This window comes from Phocoena sinus, chromosome 14 (genome assembly GCF_008692025.1).
Source record: "Phocoena sinus isolate mPhoSin1 chromosome 14, mPhoSin1.pri, whole genome shotgun sequence".
In the NCBI taxonomy this organism is placed as follows: Eukaryota; Metazoa; Chordata; class Mammalia; order Artiodactyla; family Phocoenidae; genus Phocoena; species Phocoena sinus.
The window spans coordinates 58,538,715-58,566,266 of NC_045776.1; the positions used below are offsets into that span (position 1 = coordinate 58,538,715).

Sequence of the window (27,552 nt, forward strand, 5' to 3'; positions counted from 1 at the left end):
CATCCAAAGACAAAGGAGAAGCCACAGTGAGACGGTAGGAGGGGTGCAATCACAGTAAAATCAAACCCCGTAACTGCTGGATGGGTGACTCACAAACTGGAGAACACTTATACCACAGAAGTCCACCCACTGGAGTGAAGGTTCTGAGCCCCACGTCAGGCTTCCGAACCTGGGGGTCCGGCAACGGGAGGAGGAATTCCTAGAGAATCAGACTTTGAAGGCTAGCGGGATTTGACTGCAGGACTTCGACAGGAGTGGAGGAAACAGAGACTCCACTCTCGGAGGGCACACACAAAGTAGTGTGTGCATCGGGACCCAGGGAAGGAGCAGTGACCCCAGGGGAGACTGAACCAGACCTACCCGCTAGTGTTGGAGGGTCTCCTGCAGAGGTGGGGGGTGGCTGTGGCTCACCATGGGGACAAGGACACTGGCAGCAGAAGTTCTGGGAAATAATCCTTGGTGTGAGAACCTCCCAGAGTCCGCCATTCGTCCCACCAGAGAGCCAGGTGGGCTCCAGTGTTGGGTCGCCTCAGGCCAGACAACCAACAGGGAGGGAACCCAGCACCACCCATCAGCAGACAAGTGGATTAAAGTTTTACTGAGTTCTGCCCACCAGAGCAACAGCCAGCTCTACCCACCACCAGTCCCTCCCATCAGGAAACTTGCACAAGCCTCTTAGATAGCCTCATCCACCAGAGGGCAGACAGCAGAAGCAAGAACTACATTCCTGAAGCCTGTGGAACAAAAACCACATTCACAGAAAGATAGACAAGATGAAAAGGCAGAGGGCTATGTACCAGATGAAGGAACAAGATAAAACCCCAGAAAAGAAACTAAATGAAGTGGAGATAGGCAGCCTTCCAGAAAAAGAATTCAGAATAATGAGAAGATGATCCAGGAGCTTGGAAAAAGAATGGAGGCAAAGATCGAGAAGATGCAAGAAATGTTTAACAAAGACCTAGAAGAATTAAAGAACAAACAAACAGAGATGAACAATACAGTAACTGAAATGAAGAATACACTAGAGGGCTTCCCTGGTGGCACAGTGGTTGAGAGTCTGCCTGCCGCCGCAGGGGACACGGGTTCGTGCCCCGGTCCGGGAAGATCCCACATGCTGTGGAGCGGCTGGGCCCGTGAGCCATGGCCACTGAGCCTGCGCGTCCGGAGCCTGTGCTCCACAACGGGAGAGGCCACAACAGTGGGAGGCCTGCGTACCGCAAAAAAAAAAAAAAAAAAAGAGTACACTAGAAGGAATCAATAGCAGAATAACTGAGGCAGAAGAACAGATAAGGAACCTGGAAGACAAAATGGTAGAATTCACTGCTGCAGAACAGGGTAAAGAAAAAAGAATGAAAAGAAATGAAGACAGCCTAGGAGACCTCTGGGACAACATTAAACACAACAACATTCACGTTATAGGGGTCCGAGAAGGAGAAGAGAGAGAGAAAGGACCAGAGAAAATATCTGAAGAGATTATAGTTGAAAACTTCCCTAACACGGGAAAGGAAATAGCCACCCAAGTCCAGGAAGCGCAGAGAGTCCCAGGCAGGAGAAACCCAAGGAGAAACAGGCTGAGACACATAGTAATCGAAATGGCAAAAATTAAAGACGGAAAATTATTGAAAGCAGCAAGGGAAAAACGACAAATAACATACAAGGGAACTCCCATAAGGTTAACGCTGATTTCTCAGCAGAAACTCTACAAGCCAGAAGGGAGTGGCATGATATACTTAAAGTGATGAAAGAGAAGAAACTACAACCAGAATTACTCTCCCAGCAAGGATCTCATTCAGATTCGACGGAGAAATCAAAAGCTTTACAGACAAGCAAAAGCTAAGAGAATTCAGCACCACCAAACCAGCTGTACAACAAATGCTAAAGGAACTTCTCTAAGTGGGAAGCACAAGAGAAGAAAAGGACCTACAAAAACAGACCCAAAACAATTAAGAAAATGGTAATAGGAACATACATATAGATACTTACCTTAAACGTGAATTGATTAAACGCTCCAACCAAATGACACAGGCTCGCTGAATGGATACAAAAACAAGACCCATATATATGCTGTCTACAAGAGACCCACTTCAGACCTAGGGACACATACAGACGGACAGTGAGGGGATGGAAAAAGATATTCCATGCAAATGGAAATCAAAAGAAAGCTGGAGTAGCAATACTCGTATCAGATAAAATAGACTTTAAATAAGGACTGTTAAAAGAGATAAGGAGGGACACAACATAATGATCAAAGGATCAATCCAAGAAGAAGATATAACAATTATAAATATATATGCACCCAACATAGGAGCACCTCAATACATAAGGCAACTGCTAACAGCTATGGAAGAGGAAATTGACAGTAATGCAATATTAGTGGGGGACTTTAACACCTCACTTAATCCAATGGACAGATCATCCAAACAGAAAATTAATAAGGAAACACAAGCTTTAAATGATGCAATACACGAGATAGATTTAATTGATATTTAATTAAATATTCCATTCAAAAACAGCAGATTAGGGGCTTCCCTGGTGGCGCAGTGGTTGAGAGTCCGCCTGCCGATGCAGGGAACGCCGGTTCGTGCCCCGGTCCGGGAAGTTCCCACATGCCGCTGAGCGGCTGGGCCCGTAAGCCATGGCCGCTGAGCCTGCGCGTCCGGAGCCTGTGCTCCGCAGCGGGAAAGGCCACAACAGTGAGAGGCCCGCGTACCGCAAAAAAAAAAAAAACAGCAGATTACACTTTCTTCTCAAGTGCGCATGGAACGTTCCTCCAGGATAGTGCGTTCCTCCGCGATAGATCACATCATGGGTCGCAGATCAAGCCTTGGTAAATTTAAGAAAATTGAAATCATATCAAGCATCTTTTCTGACCACAACGCTATGAGATTAGAAACTAATTACAGGGAAAACAACATAAAAAACACAAACACATGGAGGATAAACAATACATTACTAAATAACCAAGTTATTATAAGTAACAAGTTACAGTAATCCAGACAGTATGGTTCTGGCACAAAAACAGAAATATAGATCAATGGAACAGGATAGAAAGCCCAGAGATAAACCCATGCACTTATGGTCACCTTATCTTTGATAAAGGAGGCAAGAGTATACAATGGAGAAAAGACAGCCTCTTCAATAAGTGGTGCTGGGAAAACTGGACAGCTCCATGTAAAAGAATAAAATTAGAACACTCCCTAACACCATACACAAAAATAAACTCCAAATGGATTATGAGTTGAATCAAAACTATCTAAACAAACAAAGAGCTAGCACAAAGTTGTAGTTTATAAATAATAGGAACAATATTTTAGTAAATTTGCACTAAATTTATGGTCCCCCAAATAAAATTCATCTTTTAAGTGTCTCATTTAGCCTCAGTCTCATGAGATTTCCCCAGCTATTTTAAAAGTCAGTATGACTTAGCACACGTTGAATACGTTAAAGAACAAAGATGCCCCAACCCAACAAAAGGAACTTGCGTTGCTGGTTTCTTGATGGTCTAGGGATCTACCTGGTATCATCTTAGGGGCCAACATTTTCTCCGATGGAGATGCATTAAATAGAAATACATTATTTCATACAGTTATCTCCTTCCCTAATGTCATGTGTGGTGCCACTCACAGTGACACTGGCACGTGGAATGCCTTTATTTGGTGCCTGGAGATCCATTCACCTGGCACCTGATACACTGTGGAAAACAAGATTGCCTCTGTCTCCTGTCTCAATCAAAGATCCAGAAGAAGTCAGTCTCAGGTTTTCAGCAATGAGAGAGACCTTCCTGGGTTGTAAAGAGCGTTTGCCATTGATTGCTTAGAGTTTTATCAAGCTGGGCATGACTTGTGCTTTGCTTTAGAGCTTTTCTTTCTATTCACTGCTTTAACAAGACTCATTACTGCAAGATCCCTGAACAGTGGCAGTGCTGGACTTTATCACCCCAAGTGCTCACTGCTCCTGGAGCAGAACGAGTCCATTGGGATAGCTTTTGGGGGGAAAATGAGTCATCCTGGCAATGCATTTATGATGAGATAAACTATGATTTCGTCCGTGTTTTTCAAGTGATGATATCTTTGGAATACAAATATAAGGAGACTGAATTTAATGATATAACTAATACCTTGGGTGATTTTGAAGACACTCGGTTATTTTTTGTTTGTTTTTTTAACTCTTGACAATGGAGAGACTTCTAGAGCTTAACTACTACTACTTGAGAGAGTTTTTACAAGTCACTTTTAGTACAAAAAAATCCTTTGGTGCCTACGTAGCTGTTCGAGAAAAATGAATTGCGTCCTAAAACAAACTGGGGATGTACCTACCTGAGGAGGCTTCGGTTTTAAAGATGGCTTATTTCACAGATGTGAACGCTACGCAAACCTCCCTCAGTATGCTTTTTCGTATTAACCTGAGCAAAACCATTCTCGTCAGTTCATTGCTGAAATGTTAATGTCTTCCCTGTTTTAGTAATTGATGTGCATTTAGCTCTTCTCAAGTGTCTGAAGGATGGCCTCCTGTTTGCCTTTCAGAGCCCCCTGTCCCCATCGCGCCCCCTCAGCTGGCCTCCGTGGGGGCCACCTACCTGTGGATCCAACTCAACGCCAACTCCATCAATGGCGATGGGCCCATCGTGGCCCGGGAGGTGGAATACTGCACCGCCAGCGGGAGCTGGAGTGACCGGCAGCCAGTGGACTCCACGAGCTACAAGATCGGGCATCTCGACCCGGACACAGAGTATGAGATCAGCGTGCTTCTCACCCGGCCAGGGGAGGGTGGCACCGGTTCTCCTGGACCCGCTCTCAGAACCAGAACCAAGTGTGCTGGTGAGTCCGGGGATGCTGGGACCACTTGTCAGTGTCTTCTGGGTTTTGACCTGCAACCTCCGTGCAGGTGGCTCACACTTCCCTCAGCTCTGCTGGGACCCTCTCTGGGTACAAAAGGTCCCTTCACCTGTGGACAGCAACCCAATAGCCTGTGGACTTCAAACCTCAAGGCTTGGTATCTCTCAGGAGGCCTCCGCCCCCTTTTCCTCCGTTCTTAATTTACACCTTCCTAGGAGTATCACCTAATTCATACGGGAATCATCCCAAAGTTGACAGAAACTGTTTGATTTAATGATGTCTGCTCATAGGTCAACGCCTCTCATCTGGGTCCCTTTGTTTTTATGTTCCCTGTTGATGTGCTTGTAGCCTCGAGGGCCTTTGGAAGGCTAGATTCCATCTTAGCGATAGCTTTAAAGCTGTGTTTTTATGGATGGATATTGAATGGAGGGGCTGCTTGCCAATGACATGGGGCCCATTTGTAAAATAAGCCAGGGTGATTTGTGGACTGCACGCCGGCTTTAAATTCTTAGATGATAAAGTTCTAATTGACTGTGCAGAGCCCGCTCTGTGGGTTGATGGAGAGAGAAATGCAGAGTCTTATAAAAATCAGACCCTAAAGAAAGAGCCCGTTAGAGGTTTGAGTGCTGTTTCTGTCTGGCTGCTCTTGGGTCGGAAGTAGAGAGAAGTGACAGGTTGGGATACTGAAGTGTTCTTTCATCATTTAAATACAGATTCTTGCACTGAATTGAGGGCTGAGGTGAGGAGACTCAAGAAATTTTTATGGAGATAATTGATTCTTCGGGTGGCATTATTTAAGAGGACACTTATCAGTAGGTTTCGTTTCCTCTTAAGATTTAAAAGTACTCAGAGCGCAGTCTAACCCTGTCTGGTAGGAGAAATGATTAAACCTTAACAATGGTAACTGCTTCATTCTTTCTTCATAATTTGGACTGTATAGTTTCGAAAAGCCCAAAGCTCATGGAAAAAAATTATTTTTGTAAAACTATTTTTGTTAGAAGAGGGAACAGGACCCTTTCTCTTCTTGGGGTATGTGCTGTTGGGCCTGCCTTGTCCACCCAGGTCTGTTTCCCATGTCCCACGCCCCCATGGTCACATCACACTCAGCACAGAGCCTCTGGTCTAAGAACTGTGGTGATTCCCACAGCCGCCATGGGCGGTCCAAGGAGAAAGGAGTTTGACAACACTTTCTCTTCCTCACTTCTCTGTACCATGTCATCTCATCTCTCTTTCACTGAATAAAATTTCCCTGCCTTTTTTGAAATAATCTGTCATCTGTCGTAATGCAAACAATAGCTGTGTAACCCTGTATCTATCACTTTACAATATAAGAATTGCCTTCAAATCTGTTATTTATTTTATAACTGCCTCTTGAAGTCTCTGGGGCCAATACTGTGACCCCCTTACTAGGAGCAGGGAAATAGAAGCCCCTGCGGTCCTCCCCGCATCTGTGAGCAATAAGTTTGCGTTCTTTCACTCAGCGTTATTTTGAGGAATCCTGTTTGGGGGCATGGTGCTAGATCGTCTTCCTTCCTCTCCAAAAGAAGGTTAGAATCCCATTGTCTAGGCTGGAGAAAGGACCCAATCTGTCATTCTGGTCACTACAACCCCACCTACCTGTTGTTTTCAGTTCTGTTCTTTTGTCTTTTCTCCTGGTTTCATGCCTGTACATTTCAGGTATCAACATGATTATTGTCTACATTTCCCCTAAATATAAGGCGTGCATATCTGTTTTCAAGAAGGCTTTTTGTTCTGGCTGCATGGTGTGTAAATGCAGACACTTTCATAGTAGAATGGCAGTCCTTTTTTAAAACATTAAAACCAATCCTGAATGGATATCTGCATGCCAGCCCTGTGCCTTAGAGGTTTAATCTCACTTAAGCAAGGAAGCCTGATGAGAAAGCAGGCTTTTTCCTCTTACCATTTGTAACCTGCCGTGGACACTGTTGCATACCTGTCCTGCACGGGGATTGAGCATTTTTGAAAAAGCTGTGGTCGAACAAGTCAATCTTAGGAAATAGAAATATGTTAGGTGAGCGGGTCAAAGCTAGAAATGAGAGGGGGAGGTGCTGGGTGGGTGAGGAAAGGGAAGTTGAATGAGCCTTTTACTGTCAGAAGAAATACAGTTTCACCCTTTGTTGAACTGAGACTTTAGAGAAAATCTGCAGGAGAGCTTGTTGACTGCTTAGGTGAGCCGTGTGAAATCGTGGTATGCAGGACGGAATGAAAAGGGGTAAGGTGCACGCTACACACTCTAGACTGAAAAATGTGCTAACAGTCCCGGCCTCTTCCTCAGATGATTCACGAGTGTTTAGGGTTCAGCAAGAGCGAGTCACGGATCTCAAAACCTGAGAGAGACACTGAGCATTCTGCAAAGCAGATGGAAGACGGAAAACGGCCTTGGCCAGGCATGAACAGTGGATGAATCTAATAGGGTGACAGGTAGTAGGAATAATTGGGCATCCATCCCGTGTGGTTTAAAAGGCCAAGAGTATGTGTCTGGAATTAGAGTAATAAAATTTAGCAGCAGCACATATAAAAAAGAGATTGAGAATTAGGTTTAAATACATATGCATCTACAGTACGGTCCATATTCTGTTAGTCACTCTGTAATGCTGTTGCCTCACCACCCCTTCCAGAAAACAAAAACAAAAAACGAACAAACAAAAAACCCTAATGTAAGTGTAGGTTGCATTAAGAAAGCAAAGCCTATGTTGTAGGTGGTGATAGTCTTTTTCTACCAGTGCTGGGAAGCCTCCCTAATATTGTCACACTTACTTCTGGTCCCCACATTTTAAGAGAGAAAGCACAGAATAGACTGTGCTCAAGGGAAAGCACCCAGGATAGGAAATGTTCTGGAACTTTGCTCAACCACTGAGGAATGATGGAAGAATTGAGAAAGAGAGTGGGGATGAGCAGGGTGTCTGTGCAGATTTGACAAGAGCTAAGTCATGCATAATGAGTTTCCAGTGACTGGTGGGTTCAGGCAGAACCTGGCATTGCAGAAGGAGATTCTATACTCGTGAGAGTATTGAGCTGGCTGAACCCGAAGGCCTCTTCAACATGAAGAGTCTTATGTTCTCTTTCTAATGAAATGATCCAGTGTATATTTCTACCCTGAACGTCTCGGAGTTCACTTTTATTTTATCCTTTTCCAAATTCTCCCTAATCATGCGTATTGAGTGCTCTGCTGGGCAGTGGAGGTCTGTGATGACGTTTGCAAAAATCTGAGCAAACGGGGAAAACCACTGAGTTTTTCATACAGCTAAACAGGTTAAATTTGAAAGACTGACTCTTATTCTGAGCTTCCAGCCTGGTTTTATGCTAAAATATCACTTTCATGAGATGCCGGTGCCTGAGGATACTACAGCTGGAGTCAGCAGTTGAGAATTTGGGCTCTGGTACCAGGCTGCCTGCGTTTGAGTCCTGGCTCTGCACGGAGCTAGACATGTGACCTTGGGAAGACTTCGTACCTTTTCTGAGTTTCTCTTGTCTTATCTATGAAACAGGGGTGGTAATAATAGTGTTGTATCTCCTAGTGTGGCTGTGAAGCCTGAAGGAGCTAATGTGTATGTAAGATGCCTAGGACAGAATCTTACACGTCACAGGTAGTTAATACAAGTTAACTGCCCGTGGTGAAAAAAAAATTATCTTTTAACATTTTCATTCAAAAGAATTCGATGTTGGCAACCTGATTTTGTTGCCTGAGATTACTTATCTGGTAAATCGAAAATCGGAGGGATACAGTTTTATATTTGGATTCAGAGAATCCCCTGCAGTTGGGCATTGCATCCATGCCAGACGCCATTCTCTGATTCTTTTTCTATCAAATCTGTTTCTTTTGGACAAGCTGTTTTCATTTCGGTGCTGCACCCATGGGGCCTGTCCTGTCACGCTGTGGTGACACCCACGAAACCATATTTCGTTTCATGCATTGAAATGGAAAGATCACTGTTTATGACCCATCTCTGTGCCCTGGAATTGATTTTCATGTGTAGATGCGTAGATCGCTTGTAGATGCGATCTCATCACCTGGTCATATTTCTTTCAAGAATCGTACGGGAGCACACTGCAGACCTCTTGCTTCTTATGCTTCTGAAAATTATTTTCAGATATATGCACAGGCTCTTTTGCACGTGTGACCCTGATCAAATCACTTGGCTTCTCTGATTCTCCAGATAGGAGCCCTCGACTCCTGCCCTGATAATATCAAAGGTGTTTTTGAAGATCGGGTTAGACATTATCTGTAAAGGTATTTTACACATGAGAAAAGGCCCTGCCGACATGGGATATTAAAAATGGTTATAGTCAGGAGCTACTTTGAAGATTTATACACATGTCTACTTATTTTTCAACTTTGCATTTCAGCTATAGCTGGGAAACCTCAGAGAGCTGAATTTATTTCAGTATCCAGTGAAGCAAAATGCAATTTAGTTTGTGTTTTCTATTATATCTTATATCCTTATAACTGTGTGCAGCCTGTATATCACAGTGTCATTAACTGGTAGCTACTTGAAAAAGGGAAATGGGTGATGCTGTTAGCTTGATTTTCACAGTGGACTTTTTAAGTGCTTATTTGGGGATATCGCTTTTTATGTATCCTGGGCATTGTTTTAACTGTGGCTAAGTGGCTTGCTAATAACTGGCACCAGGAGTTAAAACAGGACGATGGTAAACTAATGACTTAACAATTAGGATTGGTGAGAGTGAGAAGAAGCTGAACTGAAATGTGTTCTTTAGAATTAATATAACTAAAAACATTTGAAAAAAGAATGATTGCACTGTTTAAAAAATTCTATGCATAAGAAATTTATTAAGCACCCATATTTGTAAGGCAGCTGTTCCAGGCCCTAAGGGCAGAGCAACAAGACGAGATCTGGCCTTCAGAGCGGATATATTTGGGGGTATTGGAGGGAGGAATTGTACAGGCAATAAATAAAAAAATATATGTACGTGCTTGTATATATAAATATATGTATATTACATGCACACACACATATAATACAATAAATGCTGTGAAGAGAAATAGAGAAAGAGATAGAGAATGGAAAGGTAGGATTTTTTTTATTAGATTATTTTTTATTTCTAATCGTGCTAAAATAAACCTAACATAAAATTTACCTTCTTAAACCATTTCTAAATGTACAGTTTCAGTAGCGTTCCGTACACTCAATCAATCTCTAAGACTTTTTTCATTTTGCAAAACTGAAACTCCATACCCCTTCTCCCCACTTCCCCCCTGGCAATCCCCGATCTACTTTCTGTCTCTATGAGCTTGACGGCTCGAGGTCCCTCATGTAAGTGGAATCGTTCAGAATTTGTCCTTTTGTGCCTGACTTAGTCACTTAGCATAACGTCTTCAAGGTTCATCCATATTGTAGCATGTGTGATTGCACCTTTGTAATTACTCTGATAATGTTGTATGGTGTATACTTAGTTTATGGATTCTTTGTAAACCCCTTTGAGACTTTAAGCAATTGCATTGGTTTTCAATGAATAATTCTCGAAGTTTAAAAAACGTTTTATCTTCTGACTTGTGGAAATCTTGCCTCCTGGAGCAGGGGGTAATGCTGTGTTACCAGAGAGTTCAAGTATATGCATATAAGTGCTGCATCAGGATGGTACAGCCATCCCATCAACAGACAGCCTTCTGTTTGTCAAGAATAATGAGTGAGATAAGAAATTGGAGGGTTTTTTAAAATAATGAACTATTCTTTTAAACTAGTAAGGGGGGGTACATTTTATATTTGTAGAGAGGTATATATTTGTTCCATATATGCCTAGTTTAGAACCTTTTCTGTGACTGTAATAAGAACTTCGATTATGTGTTACATTAAAATGCATTTTTGTTCTACTTGGGATTTGATAAACACAGTTATAGCTACCTTGTCTATCCTACTTACAGTGATGTGAGAGATGGGCCATACTTTTCATCTACTTCAAGTCATTTCACCTTCCATTGCTCTGTGGCCTGTGAGAGAGTGAATTTATGCTCAGCCTATGGTGGTGTACATTTTTGTGCATCTCCTGTTCTTTGCGATGGTGGTCGTACTGCTGCCCTAGAACAGATGTATTTGTGTAGCTCTCTCCTGCCTTTGCCACATGCTTGGATGGCCTTGGGGAATGTTCCATTAACTACAAGTTAATGTTCCGTGTTGTCTCTTACCGTATACCCTGAGACCATCTTTAACATACTTTATGTAGCAACACATGCTGTCCTACCTGGCCTAGTCTAAATCTCACTAGATTTAGGTTAATATTGGTTTTGGAGTATTAATTCACCATGTTTGCTAAATGTGACACAGGAGTGACTTGTTTTATTTTTAATTTTTATTGGAGTACAGTTGATTTACAATGTTGTGTTAGTTTCAGGTGTACAGCAAAGTGAATCAATTATACATATACATATATCCACTCCTTTTTAGATTCTTTTCCCATATAGGCCATACACAGTATTGAGTAGAGTTCCCTGTGCTATATAGTAGGTTCTCATCCGTCATCTATTTTATATATAGTAATGTGTATATGTCAATCCCAATCGTTTTAAATACTCTTGAATGGGTTTCGCATATGGGAAATGGAAAGTGATGGGTTTCTTGGCAACAGGGCCTTCCATGAAGCCCAAATTGCGTGATACCTGCATTCCACTGAAGGCCGACCTCTCTGTGTCTATTTATTTATTATTCTTTGTTCCTCTTGTGGGGGCAAAACAGACAATCTGGTTGGGATGGGTCTGATCTGAATTTAAACCCTGTCAAAACTTGATTTGTGTTCTTCCTAAATCAAGGGTGGTCAGATTTTTCTGTTCTGTACAGAACTGTTGCTGGCATTGCAGTACGTCTCTGGACCCGCACGGATCACCCATGGGCACGGGGGGCGGGGAGGGCAGGTGGGAGCCCATCTAAGACCTGACAAAGGCTGAGATTCAGAATGAATATAGGCCAAGACCTCATTGGATGGAACATAATTTATTTTTCATTTAAGTTTATTTACCAGGGAAAAAAAAAATTAAAAGTGTGGTAATTCTAATTCTAAAAGAGCTCTGCCAAAGGGCAACAGGTTTTTTTTAATGCATTTCCAACACATTAAACCATTTAATGGTTTAATGTACCTTCCCTGGTGGCACAATGGTTAGGAATCCGCCTGCCAATAGAGTGGACACAGGTTCAAGCCCTGGTCCGGGAAGATCCCACATGCCGCAGAGCAACTAGGCCTGTGCTCCACAACTACTGAGCCTACGCTGTAGAGCCCGCGAGCCACAACTACTGAGCCTGAGTGCCACACGTTAACCATTTCCAACACATTAAACCATTAAAACCTTTCTTTTGTTTTTAAATTTAATTTTATTTTTTATACAGCAGGTTCTTATTAGTTATCTATTTTATACATATTAGTGTATATATGCCAATCCCAATCTCCCAGTTCATCCTCGCCTCCACCCTGCTTTCCCCCCTTGGTGTCCCTACATTTGTAAGAACCTTTCTTAATTATAAACATTAAAAGAGTATTAAAAAGTATCTGCCCTATTAGTCGGCAGATGTAAATACGTGGCATTGGGTAGTGCATCACAATTGGGCAGAGGACAGGTGCAGAGCAGCAATGTGGCACCTTTTTTATTGTAATATATTCAGTCCCTGCCTTACAGGCTTTCGTGCCCCAGAGGCTGTAATACCCAAACCTGAAACCCTGCCCTTAAACACTGAGTCAGCACTTTCCCTGTGTCTGAGCCCTAAGGCCATGGTGGGGGAGGAGGGGGATAGGGTTAGAACCACTGGGGCAACTCTGTATGAGAGGTTTGGAAAGGCCTCTAGGAAGACCAGATAGATGGAGGTGGTTGCTTTCAGAGTCCTCGTTATCCTGCCTCTGTGACTCTTAAGTGCCCTGGTAGTTCTAGAAGGTGCCAAGTAGGCCCCTTGACGGTGAAGAGTGAGCATTGCTAACAGACTTCTAGTTGTGAGGTTGAAGCCTTTGTAGGCTGCTCCCTGGGTAGCTTTGAACGCACTGAGGAGGGAAAGAAATTTAAGAGAGAGATCCGGGGATTATCAGTCAGTGGCTGTGGCTTCCCCCGGCTGTACCTCTGATGGGCCATTTGACACTGAAGAAAATCGCAGAACCCGCCAGGCTGCATTTTGTATGTCTTATCAATGAAGTGCTTGACCAAATTCCTGGTTCTAGTGCTTGGATCCCATCAGTCTCTGTCAGAGGGGCTTTGCTGTCATAGAGAAACATCCTTGTGGTCAGGATTAGTCCCCTATTAAGTACCGACTTCAGCATGCTGAGTGAGCCTAAGGCCACCAGAAGGCTTAAGGATGCTTCTGCTTCCCACAGCAGTATCTTCTAGAAAGAGGAAGACACCCACTAAATCTTAACCTGGGCAGTTTTTAAAGAGACCCTGGGTCATCTAAATCTTTCCCCAAATCTCTTATATATTAAAAAAAAAAAAAAATTAGTACTGAGAATGAAATTTTTAATTTTTATTAGAGCAAATGCCTTAGTTCCTTCTCAAACTTATGATTCAGTAGACTTCTATTTTGTGGTCTCTATGTAAGCATTTCTCATAGACTGGGTCCTCTACATAATCAATATGCACTGCTTACTTAGGTTTTTTGGTTAAGACTCAGGGCATGACTGAACATTCTAAATTGCCTTTGTGAATATTTCGGACATATTCAGAGAAGACAATGTCCATTGGTTAACTTCTTTCACTTTATAGTCTGCCTGACTTGGGGTGACTGCTGGCACTGACACTAACAGCTAAAAAATATCTCAACAAATTACTAAACCTCGGAACCTAAGTTTCTAATAATTCTAGTCTGTTTTCTACCAATACCACCACCTTCTTCATAGCGCTGTTGGGAGAATTAAATGTGCTAAATGCATGAGAAATGGTTAGCAGAGAACTTTGGTCACTCTGAAGTCTGAGTATTGGGTTGGCCAAAAAGTTTGTTCGGATCTTTACATACTATGTTGAGGAAAACCCAATAGGTCTGCTAGCAAATTCTGATAAAACGAATACACTTATTACGACTGAGGATACACACTATTATGGCAAAATCTTCCAATAGGACATTTAAGCTGGTTGGATGGGTTTTGGTTGACCCACTCACCAAATTGCTTTAAGTAAAACAAAAAATAGATGTACGTCCTCAAGCTGATGTCAAAAGCTGTTGCAATATTCACTGGAACCTGGGAAAAACGGTGCATTTTTGACTCTTTCCCATGTTGTTGGGAAAAAGCACAGTGACCCAAAGTCCCTGAAGGGTGGCAAAGAAATAGGATAACTTGTGAAGGCTTTATTCACGTTTGAGGCATCAGTCTGCAGTGGTGGTTGCCATTATTAGTGACCCGGTGAGTGTTTCTGACATGTTAGCCCTTGGAAGAGTACTGCCCCAGGCCCTAACACCTCTGAGTTTGCAGAGAACACCCAAAGCCTGACAAGCACAGTGTGATTAGAGCAGTAAGGCAGCCTCTCACTGTGATGGAGGCATCCTGGCGGATGTCTTCCCCTTTGCCCATTTACCTGCAGACATCAGGAAGGTATATAAGACCCTCATGGAATGAGATTGGAGGTGAGGGTCCTGATGCTGTGGATATAAGGGACTGAAGTGTGCACAGGTAAATTCTTCCCATGTGAACTGCTTCTGAGACAGGCTCTACCTGGCTTCTGAGCCCCTGACCCAAGAGCAGAAAGAATTAGTCTCAGTATGACCTTTGTCTTCAGGACATTTCAGGAAAAGTTCACGCACCCTTAACTCGCCAGGTTCGCTCTGGATTTGTGCCTCAAATGCAGCAAATCCAATTTCACGAATTGGGAAATAGATGGATTTTATCTTTGACCTCATAGGTCCAACGTGCTTCTATCCATCTTGCCTAGGCAGGCTCAGATTCATCCTCCTCTTACCACACCAGCTCTCAGCTCATTTGTCCTCTTTAATGTGGATGGATAACTCATTGGAACACATTCAGTGGCATTTGGGCTCCGATTAGAACTTGCCTGCTTCATCTGTAAGGATAATGTCGCTCCCATTGTTACAAACTAAATTAAAAAGAAGTAAAATAAATGAGAGCTAAAACTTGCAGAGTGATAACAACAGATTATGAAAGCTTGATGATATGTCACAATTTTAGTTTATGAGGGTTAACCACATTCCTGTGTTTGGGTAATATTGTTATAAATTAATTTTAAGAATACAAAGAACCGGTAATTGCATTACCTATTAGAATAAATTTTGAGTGAATAGAAAGCTTTAAAAATGAATAATGCATATAAATGAAATTAAAACTACAAATAGCAGAAATTTTATTAGGAAGTATGGTTATACCTATTATTAAAATAAGAAAGATAATAGAACAGTTTGAGATCAAGATTGCTGATCTTCCATCCATGTTATTACCTTTGTAGAATGAGTAATGTAAGTAATATAACTACTCAGGTAAAATATTTCTATTGACCAAATAGCAATATTTCTTTCTTACAGATCTAGACAAGTGACTATAGAGATGGATTTATAGCTGGCATTGAAAACTCTTCCTAGCATATATTAACAGTAGAAAAGATACAGGTATTAACATATATTTCCGTTAGGTGTTATATATTGTTACATATTTACTGTTCTTTAGCTAGACTATATTGCTCTTAAGTTGGATCATGAATTCATCATACATAACATTTTATTTGTTAATGTTTGTAGCTTGCTGATCTATTTTAATTACTGAATTCATAGGTACCATATAAGAAGGCAAAAATTATGGAAATATATAGTGAAGAAGGTCATAGATTTCCTCATCTTTCTTGCACTACCTTTCTTGGGGATAATACTTGGGTGTTTATCTTTGCACATCTCTCTCTATGCCCATTTAGACATATAAATATCAATCTGTGTCCCAAATCTCTTACTTAACTAGTTCTAACAACGTGATATCATATTGTACGTAAGGTTCTGCAGTTTGATTTCACATCAGTCAGTACTCTCTGAACATCTCTTTAGTGGCTGGAGTCCAGTGCAGTACTTATATATCTTTAACTCACTCTTAGTAGTAGCGACTTATTATTATGAAATATGGATACCCTAATTATTCAGCCCTTTGCCCTTTTTGTTTTTACATCTTTATTGGAGTATAATTGCTTTACAATGATGTGTTAGTTTCTGCTTTATAACAAAGTGAATCAGTTATACATATGTTCCCATATCTCTTCCCTCTTGCATCTCCCTCCCTCCCAATCCCACGCTTCTAGGTGGTCACGAAGCACCGAGCTGATCTCCCTGTGCTATGCGGCTGCTTCCCACTAGCTATCTATTTTACATTTGGTAGTGTATATATGTCCATGCCACTCTCTCGCTTTGTCACAGCTTACCCTTCCCCCTCCTCATATCCTCAAGTCCATTCTCTAGTAGGTCTGTGTCTTTATTCCTGTCTTACCCCAGGTTCTTCATGACATTTTTTTTTCTTAAATTCCATATATATGTGTTAGCATACAATATTTGTCTTTCTCCTTCTGACTTACTTCACTCTGTATGACAGACTCTAGGTGCATCCACCTCATTACAAACAGCTCAATTTCGTTTCTTTTTATGGCTGAGTAATATTCCATTGTATATATGTGCCACATCTTCTTTATCCATTCATCCAATGATGGACACTTAGGTTGTTTCCATCTCCTGGCTATTGTAAATAGAGCTGCAATGAACATTTTGATACATGACTCTTTTTGAATTATGGTTTTCTCAGGGTGTATTCCCAGGAGTGGGACTGCTGGGTCATATGGTAGGTCTATTTGTAGTTTTTTAAGGAACCTCCATACTGTTCTCCATAGTGGCTGTACCAATTCACATTCCCACCAGCAGTGCAAGTGTTGCCTTTTCTCCACACCCTCTCCAGCATTTATTGTTTCTAGATTTTTTGATGATGGCCATTCTGACTGGTGTCAGATGATATCTCATTGTAGTTTTGATTTGCATTTCTCTAATGATTAATGATGTTGAGCATTCTTTCATGTGTTTGCTGGCAGTCTGTATATCTTCTTTGGAGAAATGTCTATTTAGGTCTTCTGCCCACTTTTGGATTGTGTTGTTTGTTTTTTTGTTATTGAGCTGCATGAGCTGCTTATAAATTTGGGAGATTAATCCTTTGTCAGTTACTTCATTTGCAAATATTTTCTCCCATTCTGAGGGTTGTCTTTTGGTCTTGTTTATGGTTTCCTTTGCTGTGCAAAAGCTTTGAAGTTTCATTAGGTTCCATTTGTTTATTTTTGTTTTTATTTCCATTTCTCTAGGAGGTGGGTCAAAAAGAATCTTGCTGTGATTTATGTCATAGAGTGTTCTGCCTAAGTTTTCCTCTAAGAGTTTGATAGTTTCTGGCCTTACATTTAGGTATTTAATCCATTTTGAGCTTATTTTTGTGTATGGTGTTAGAGAGTGATCTAATCTCATACTTTTACATGTACCTGTCCAGTTTTCCCAGCACCACTTATTGAAGAGGCTGTCCTTTCTCCACTGTACATTCCTGCCTCCTTTATCAAAGATAAGGTGACCATATGTGTGTGGGTTTATCTCTGGGCTTTCTATCCTGTTGCATTGATCTATATTTCTGTTTTTGTGCCAGTAGCATACTGTCTTGATTACTGTAGCTTTGTAGTATAGTCTGAAGTCAGGGAACCTGATTCCTCCAGCTCCGTGTTTTTTTCTCAAGATTGCTTTGGTTATTTGGGGTCTTTTGTGTTTCCATACAAATTGTGAAATTTTTTGTTCTAGTTCTGTGAAAAATGCCAGTGGTAGTTTGATAGGGATCGTATTGAATCTGTAGATTGCTTTGGGTAATAGAGTCATTTTCACAATGTTGATTCTTCCAATCCAAGAACATGGTATATCTCTCCATCTATTTGTATCCTCTTTAATTTCTTTCATCAGTGTCTTATAATTTTCTGCATACAGGTCTTTTGTCTCCTTAGGTAGGTTTATTCCTAGATATTTTATTCTTTTTGTCGCAGTGGTAAATGGGAGTGTTTTCTTGATTTCACTTTCAGATTTTTCAACATTAGTGTATAGGAATGCCAGAGATTTCTGTGCATTAATTTTGTATCCTGCTACTTTACCAAATTCATTGAATAGCTCTAGTAGTTTTCTGGTAGCATCTTTAGGATTCTCTATGTATAGTATCATGTCATCTGCAAACAGTGACAGCTTTACTTCTGCTTTTCCGATTTGAATTCCTTTTATTTCCTTTTCTTCTCTGATTGCTGTGGCTAAAACTTCCAAAACTATGTTGAATAAGAGTGGTGAGAGTGGGCAACCTTGTCTTGTTCCTGATCTTAGAGGAAATGCTTTCAGTTTCTCACCATTGAGAACAATGTTGGCTGTGGGTTTGTCATATATGGCCTTTATTATGTTGAGGTAAGTACCCTCTATGCCCACTTTCTAGAGGGTTTTTATCATAAATGGGTGTTGAATTTTGTCAAAAGCTTTTTCTGCATCTATTGAGATGATCATATGGTTTTTATTCTTCTGTTTGTTAATATGGTTTATCACATTGATTGATGTGCGTATATTGAAGAATCCTTGCATTCCTGGGCTAAACCCCACTTGAGCATGGTGTATGATCCTTTTAATGTGCTGCTGGATTCTGTTTGCTAGTATTTTGTTGAGGATTTTTGCATCTATGTTCCTCAGAGATATTGGCCTGTAGTTTTCTTTTTTTGTGACATCTTTGTCTGGTTTTGGTATCAGGGTGATGGTGGCCTCGTAGAATGAGTTTGGCAGTGTTCCTCCCTCTGCTATATTTTGGAAGAGTTTGCGAAGTATAGGTGTTAGCTCTTCTCTAAATGTTTGATAGAATTCACCTGTGAAGCCATCTGGTCCTGGGCTTTTATTTGTTGGAAGTTTTTTAATCACAGTTTCAATTTCAGTGCTTGTGATTGGTCTGTTTATATTTTCTGTTTGTTTCTGGTTCAGTCTTGGAAGGTTTTGCTTTTCTAAGGATTTGTCCATTTCTTCCAGGTTTTCCATTTTTTTAGCATAGAGTTGCTTGTTGTAACCTCTCATGATCCTTAGTATTTCTGCAGTGTCAGTTGTTACTTCTCCGTTTTCATTTCTAAATCTGTTGACTTGAGTCTTCTCCCTTTTTTTCTTGATGAGTCTGGCTAATGGTTTATCTATTTTGTTTATCTTCTCAAAGACCCAGCTTTTAGTTTTATTGATCTTTGCTATCGTTCCCTTCATTTCTTTTTCATTTATTTCTAATCTGATCTTTATGATTTCTTTCCTTCTGCTAACTTTGGGGTTTCTTGTTCTTCCTTCTCTAATTGCTTTCGGTGTAAGTTTAGGTTGTTTATTTGAGATGTTTCTTGAGGTAGGATTGTATTGCTATAAACTTCCCTCTTAGAACTGCTTTTGCTGCATCCTGTAGGTTTTGGTTGACCTTATTTTTAATCATCATATTATCTATTTCTATCTTTAGGATGCTATTACAATCTTTTCCTTTTCAATTTGTAGGAGTCTTTTATATAGTAGGGTTATTAACTACTTGTCTGTTATATGTTTTCTAAATATTTCCCTCATTCTGCCATTTGTCTTTTGACTTTATTCATGATACATTTTGTTGAAGAGAAATGTTTACATTTTGTATAGTTAAATCTGTCAATCATAGCCTTTAGAACTATCCATATATCTTAATATATGATTAAATTATCACTAGAATTTAAATCAATCCAAATATATTTATTCTAGGTAGATGGTGAGATATGCAGTCACTTTTACTAATCAAACCGTTATTTTTCCAGTGGCTTGTTTTCCAGTCTTGTTTTAGAAGGTACTTCCACATTTTCTTTGCATATTTTAAAGATCGTTAATTTTCATACTCCAGTCTTCAACCAGTGAAATTCTGGTCCAAAAGACATTCAAAGAAGACCACAGGGCTGGGGAGTCTTCTGGAAAAGGTTCCTTTGCTCTTTAATGATGTACAAGGAGAAAGAGTCCTTTTTCACCTTTGGATGTTATGTGATGTGGCATCCAGGAATGCAGCAGGCATCAAACAACCCCAGGGGAACCAGCTAAAGGACAGCCAGTGGAAAGCTGAGTAGACATAACTGAGTTAAAATACCCTCCACACCTCATTTTGGTTCCCCCTCTCTATTGTCCCTCTCTTCCTCCTTTCCTTCCTTTATTCAACAACTATTTATGGAGACCTTCTTATTTGATAAACACTCTCCTAGGCATGGAGGACACAGTGGTAAAACACATGAGCACTGGCCCTCAGGGACACAGTTTTAATCTATAAAGTCGTCCATTTGTTTTGCAGCACATGCACATATTTATCTGGAGGAAAGCTTGCAGAGAGTCCCAGGATAGCTGTAGGGAGGAGGTTCTAAAAGGAAACATAAACATTAGGGCACAGAGGAACTTTAGAAATAAATTGTTTTAATCAGGATGCTTTGGGCTGCAAGTAACATAAAGCCTGCTCATACAAACTAACCAAAAAGGAAATGTATCAACTTGGAGTAAGAGGAAGCCCATAGATAAGTCACACTTTGCAGTTTGTTGATTTAGTGGCTCAGTAATATTACCAGGGACATGAGATCCTTCCAAACCTCTTCTGTGTCAGCTCCAACCCAAAGATGGTCCTCTTCATGGCCATGAGGAAAACATGCTTTGTTCGTAGCTGTTGGAGGGGGAGAGAACCTTTCCGAAACCTAGAATATAACTCCTTTCTTTCAATCTGTTAGGCCAACTTAGGACCAATAATAACGACCAGTAAATTTTTTTTGAGCTGATTTACTTAGTGTCCTTATTCTCAAATGTTAATGTACTTTGATGATGTTGGTGGTATACATCAGAATCACCTGGAAGGCTTTTAAAAGATTGCTGGATCCCACTCCAGAGTTTATGATTCAGTAGGTTTGGGGTTGGGCTCAACAAGTTACATTTCTACCAAATTCCCAAGTGATGCTGAGTTGCTGGTTGAGACTGACTTGGAGCAATAAAGATGCAGTCTTGCACTAGACACCTATTAGAATGTCCAAAATCCAGAACACTGACACCACCACCTGCTGGTGAGGATGTGGAGCAACAGGAACTCTCATTCAGTGCTGATGGGAATGCAAAATGGTGCAGCCACTCTGGAAGACAGCTCCACACTTTCTTACAAAACTAGAAGTATATTACCACACAGTCCAGCAGGAGTGCTCATTGATATTTACCCAAAGAAGTGATAAACTTATGTCCACCCAAAAACCCGCCCAAGGATGTTTATAGCAGCTTTATTCATAGTTCCAAAACTTGGAAGAAACCAGAATCTCCCTTGGTAGGTGATTGGACAGATAACCTGTAGTCCATCCAGGCAAGTGAATATTATTCAGCGCTAAAGAGAAATGAGCTATCAAATCATGAAATATATGAAGGAAATTTAAATGCATATTACCAAGTGAAGGTAGCTAATATGGAAAAGGCTACGTATGTACAATTCCTACTGTGTGACATTCTAGAAAAGGCAAAACTATGGAGACAGTAAAAAGATCAGTGGTTGCCAGGAGGTAGAAGGGAGGGAGTGATGAGGAGGCAGAACAGAGGGGATTTTTTTTTTCATTTTTTTATATATTTTTATTTTTCATTTTTTTTTACATTTTTATTGGAGTATAATTGCTTTACAATGGTACACTACCAAACGTAAAATAGATAGCTAGTGGGAAGCAGCCGCATAGCACAGGGAGACCAGCTCGGTGCTTTGTGACCACCTAGAGGGGTGGGATAGGGAGGGTGGGAGGGAGGGAGACGCCGAGGGGATTTTTAGGGCAGTAGAAATATTCTGTATGATACTGTAATGGTGGGTACATGCCACTGTACATTTGTCCAAACCCATAGCAAGTAGGACACAAACAGTGAACCCTAATGTAAACTGTGGACTCTGGGTGATAATGTCCTGTTCACGTAGGTTCATCAGTGGCAACAAATGTCCCATCTGGTGGGGTAAGTTGATAATGGGGAGGCTGTGCTTGTATAGGACAAGAGGTATATGGGAAAGCTCTGTACTTGCTGCCTAAATTTTGCTGTGAGTCTAAAACTGCTCCAAAATAAAGAAAGAAAAAGATATATGCTTGGGTCTATGGATGGGATGAGCCATACCTAAGCTACAAGGTGTGGAGAAACTAAATAACTATTGAAAATTGGGTAAGGTTTATTCCCGATCTTGAATAAATGTGTTCAAGGTTGTTAGTACTCTGTATGAATCAAAATTGAGATCTGCAAAGAAACTTGCTTTTTATTTTTATTTTTTTAAGATGATTGATTTTTAGCAGGATACTAGTAGAATTCACCCTTGGGATCAGTTGGAAATCTATTCTTCATACTGAGTGTGTCTCTAACCTTGACTCCACTTATAATGAGAGAAATGTATAACACCTGAATTGTTTAGAGGATGTTGGGATGCCATTCTACATAGGTTTCTCACGCTTCTGCACATTTTGCCAGTGGAAGCACTGATGGTCTTTGTTCTGGGCTATCTTTTTAAGGATGCTGGTATAGCGAACAGCTGCGGGAGACAGAGGCAGCGCCTGCTCCTGAAGCAGAGGGCAGGCTGTCTTCCTGTTCAGTATAATAAATGCCTCTCTCTGGAGCAAAGGACAAACAGGTGTGCTTATAGCCAAGTAAGAGATTTGGATTCCCTGATCTCAGGGTCCCTCAGGCGTAACACAAACCTACTGCGTGGGTAGCACGGCCTGGCCCCTCACTGTTGCCCCCATGGAACTTTGGGGGCAAGGGGTGATGAGAGAAGCTTGAAGCTCATGCCACTTGTCAGTAATGAAGTCCTTCATCTCTGACCCAAGAATCTCATGTCTTCTGCTAACGTACATGAGACTGGGGCAAGCAGCTCGTTAATTTGAAAGTTGGGTAAAGTCTCAGACCCTTCAAAGTTCTTGATAGTATGTACTTAGAAGAAAAAAAAGTTCTTTATAATGTCATCTGACTTCTACCTTTTGATGAGTAGGAAGTTGAGACCTGGGTAAGCGAAGCGACTTAACACGAGCGCACAGTGAATCTATGTACGCAAGTGCACCACCAGTCTGTTTGCACAAGTGCAGAGTTGCAGAAGCTGCTTTCAGAGCCAGCCCTTGGGTCAGTCAGCTCCCTCTGCTTTGCCCCTCACCACAAAATGGGGCTCTGTGAGCACAGCCCACAGCCCGGGTTTAGAGTTGATTTAAGGATGTAATGAGACAATAAGAATTTCTCATTTCAAGAGAGAACCAGATAGAGTTGACATAAGCTGAGTGAGGTGGTTAGTTGTATAGAGTGCAGGGCTGTAACCTGACAGGGTGATTCAGCACTGAGAGATGCTTGGAGGAGTAAAAGATCATTATCAGCCAGGCTCACTGAGCTCTAACCCTTCTAAGAACTACAAAGTGAGATCAGTTGGCCTTCCCTGTTATTTCTTGATTTCTGTGTTTGCTGATTGCTGCCATTCTGAGGCCGGGTGCTGGTGTATTTTACATCATAAAGTGGGGCTCTGTTCTACCCACAGGTATTAAATATGCCTCATAGCTGGTAGGGTATGCAGACTTAGCAAGGTGGTCCTATTGAAGGTTTTTGCCCTCAGTTAACCTCTGGCACATTAGCAAGGCCATTCTGCTCACTTATTAGGTGTATGTTGGTATAGCTCATCTTGTTTTTACATGGTAGCATGTATCTTTTTCTCTTTTGAAAGAATTTCTTTGTAGTACTACTTTGTAGTAGAAGTTGTAACTCTTCTATATTTTATCAATAGTATTCCTGACCCTTCTAGCATACCGATCACATCTCAGCTTCAGTTATTAAAAAGGTTGATATTATAATAATAAGGTTAGGATTTTGACTGTTATGAAGGGTCTATGAGCAGATGACACAGTCATCTTTCATATAAATTCCAATATGGTTTCATAATTTTTTGAAAACAAAGACACATCTCTCCACCTCAGAACTGCCTATAGCTACTTTTTAAAAACAAAGCTTCACCATGGAAGCTGACAGAACGTGGCCCTGGGCTCTGCACCTGGGTTTTCACTGAGCCCCAGGCCCGTGGCAGAGAAAAGAATGTTATCTGGGTGACCTGTCTATAAGCTGGTTATTGATTCCACCGTGGTATTGAAGCTCTCGCTGTAGCCAGAGTGAAAACAAAAGTGAGGCCAGAGAGGTGATTTCTGCAGATGATCTGGATCCCACAAACAGAGGAAATCATTGACAGGCCCTGCCACGTTGTAGCTTCCTTCTCTGGCCACCTTTGTCTAACTCTAAGTATATAAAACACACAAACATTCCAAGAACCGCACAACTTCTGAGAATGATTTCTAAAGAAATCAGTAATAGAGGTCACTATATTTTAAATTATTAGGGATTTGGGAAGCAGAAATTCCAACAGTTAGCAATTACAATTCTTCCTAATAAGTTCACCACTTGGGCACCACTGGAAACATTTAAATAACAGGTTCAGAAAGGTAAACCTAAGCTACTCTTTGGACAGATTATGAATCTATGGTATTTCATTTGAGACAGATAGCTAACATGTTACGTGATGTGTTTATTAGTTCAAATATTTATGTTAAACCTTCTTTTTCCAAAGAAAGTGTAGAGCCTATAATATATTTGCATTACTTATCTTTTTCAGCAGTTTATGCTCAGAAAATGATATCATTTCAAATAATTAGTAGCAGAAATGAAATATAAAATTAAAAAGGAGAATGGGAAATCACAGGCTCCAGGGTCCTGGTGCTGTGGTTAGTGTCCCCTTGTCACCTTGCAGCAGCTGGCACAGGGAACGCTGTGATGGGGATTTAGGAGGTGTCAAATGGGCTGCACTGGCGTTTCAGTTGAAGCAGCTTTGGACCCATTTCCTCTTCCAGCTGGAGGAAGACTGCAGGGCGGGGGACCAGGTCTTCCACCCTGGAGCCATCACTCCTGGGAGTGTGCCTGGGTCCCCACGTCCCTGTCCTCAGCCAGCTTGGAGGGAGCTCCAGGTGCTGCCACCCCACCTGGATACCCTGGGCACCTTCAACTCTGCTTCCCTAAAACACTGAGTATCTTCCTCTTCCCCCCCAGGCTTTTCTCTCTTACCTCTCCCCCCAGATAAATGTTCCTCTGCCCATGTCCCTTAGTTCAGTAAATAATTCCATGAACTGCCCACTCCTTCCAGCCAGAAACCTATGACTCACCCTTGCCTCTGCACCCCCTACACCGAACCACTCAGTACATCCTACCCATTCTTGGTCCTAAATGCCCCGGGTCCAGGAGGTCTGTCTGGGTTATGTGCACAGCGGCTGCGCTGGCCTCAGTCATCCCACCCGCACTCCGGCGCTCCATGCATCCTTCCTGTTCATCATCCTAGGTGCCCTTTGCTCCCCTCCAGGGCTGCTCTATCCTGTAGTCAGAGATCTCATTGAAGTGCAATGTGATCATACCAAGTCTAAGCAAAAGTAGGAAGACGGTAAAATACAACTCCTCACCCTGCAGCCACCCAGCTCTCCCGGCCCTTCCAGGCCTCATCTCTCTCCATCAGCCCTCACATGTTGTGTGTTGATCTTTCTCTGCTCTGGGAAGGCAGGGCGTTTTGTCCTTCTCCTTGGCCATGCGGGGCCATTGGAGGCACTCGGGGAACAGGAGTGAAGACCAGTCGACTCCCGGGACCCCACCCTCGGGCTCTGTCCTCCTCTCCGTCAGCTCCCCTGGCTCGTGCTGCCTCCGTTTCAGCCCTGTTGTACTTTGTTCATTTACCAAATGCTGCTCCTTCCTGCTAGGAAGGACCATGGGGGAGGTGCCCCCGCCCCCACCTCTCCTGCAGGTCCCTTCCCCAGGGGCTTGCCCTGAGCTCTGGGAGAGGGAACCGTGCATTCCCTTAGGGTGCCTTTTTTTTTTTTTTTGAGGTACGCGGGCCTCTCACTGTTGTGGCCTCTCCCGTTGCGGAGCACAGGCTCCGGACGCGCAGGTTCAGCGGCCATGGCTCACGGGCCCAGCTGCTCCACAGCATGTGGGATCTTGCCGGACCGGGGCATGAACCCGCGTCCGCTGCATTGGCAGGCGGACTCTCAACCACTGTGCCACCAGGGAAGCCCCCGTAGGGTTACTTTTTAACCATCTGATCTCTCGGCAACACGGGAAGCCTCACATCTTCGGGACTAACGTCTGTCTTGTTCACTGATGGACACACAGCACCTGCCCAGTGTGGGCTCTCAACAGATATTTAGTGGTTGAATCCATGTCGTTCAGAGTCTGGATTGACATCTAATGAGCAGCAAGTTATAAGGTTTTTCACCAAAGGAGCAGTTATATCAGTCAGAGTGTGAGGCTATCAGTCTGATACCCACCTGTTCCTCTGTCTGGTACAGCATCCTGTTCCTCCTGTACTGACCCCCTGAGCTGCCAGAGGGCCTCCAAGGAGCAGCTGCCCTGCACCAGCGCTTGAGTGCAAACGAGGGTCAAGTACATAGAGAGTTCCCTGTGCGGGGTTAGAATCAGGGGCTTTAGGGAGGCCTGTGGGGTCTCTATGTTCAGGACCCCCGCCGCTGGCCCGCTCCTCCCCGGAAGCTTACATTTCGGTCACCTTGGACCTTGCCCCCCTCCCCGAGCACATCATCGAGGCCTTCTCTGTCACACCGCCGTGCCTTCTCACATGTTGTTCCCTAGCTCAGAAATGCCCTTCCTCCTCTTGTCTACTTGTCAACCGCTTAGCTCCTCCCCTGAGTACAGGAACCATGAGGCCTGCTCCGTGCCCCATGCAGCCAGTGCCCCATCCCCGTCCGGCGAGAAGACACTGACCGTGTCTTTATGATGGCGTTTATCTCAGGCCCTCAAGACTCGCTCTCTGTCTCTGGCTCTGTTGTGACACTGTCGGAGAAAGAAGACAAACTCAGACTGAGTTCTTTTCACCCTGTGTGCACCAGTGCCCGGCACACACGGGCAGCCCACAAATGTTTTGCACGTTGAAAGAAAGGCTCCTGCTTCCTCTCATCCCTTCTAGGTCAGGCTCCTTTCTCCGTTTAACACGTTCTCCCGTCTTCTTTGGCACTGACCTCCTTGGAGGAAAGAATCTGTGGAAGGTCATTATCAAGTTATCTCAGCGCTTATTTAATGTGTGTTTAGCTGCCTTACTGTCACATAAAAACGTGTGGCCATAAAATAAAGTAATAAAACTCTCAATAAAAGCTCCACTTCCACTCACTATTTAATGCCAAAGAGCAAGAGACATTTGAGATTTTCATCTGTAGTAGTAAATCGGCATCATCAAGGTTGGTAGGCAGTCAGTTTGCCTTGAAATATTGTTAACTTGATGAATAAAAATGGATATTGTTAGAATAGAAAGCAGTGTGTTTCATTGTTCCTTAAATGGCTCCAAATAAGGTCAGGATATGAAGGAACCCCACACCATGGGGCCAGGTGTGGGGCCACCAAGTGTTTTTAAACAAAGAAACGTAGTCACTGAAGAATCAGGAGAGATACCCCACCGACATCATCTTTAGTACACTGTCATTTATAAGCTACTTCCACAACCATTTTCTTACCTCATCCCCCAAATGAGTGTGAGGTGGATAACAGTATCCTCGTTTTCCAAATCAGGAAGCTAAGTGTCTGGGAGGTCAAAGGTCACACAAAACGTGGCTACAGTTCCATGTGTGTCTGACTCCGAACCGTGTTCTTCCTGTCATGGCACAGCTGCTTCATGGCTAGGGGACTAAAAAATTCAAGTTGATGCAAACATAGAGACT

The 27,552-nt window shown here is 42.3% G+C and overlaps 1 protein-coding gene across 5 annotated transcripts in view; it reads left to right on the top strand.

The window, feature by feature from the left end:
- PTPRM (protein tyrosine phosphatase receptor type M) overlaps positions 1–27,552 on the top strand; it is a 765,589-nt gene that overhangs the window by 342,406 nt on the left and 395,631 nt on the right. For all 5 annotated transcript variants that reach the window (XM_032602620.1, XM_032602624.1, XM_032602619.1 and 2 more), the window contains one exon: positions 4,524–4,817. In XM_032602620.1, coding sequence (XP_032458511.1) covers positions 4,524–4,817 — 294 coding nt within the window. The remainder of the gene's footprint in view (positions 1–4,523; positions 4,818–27,552) is intronic.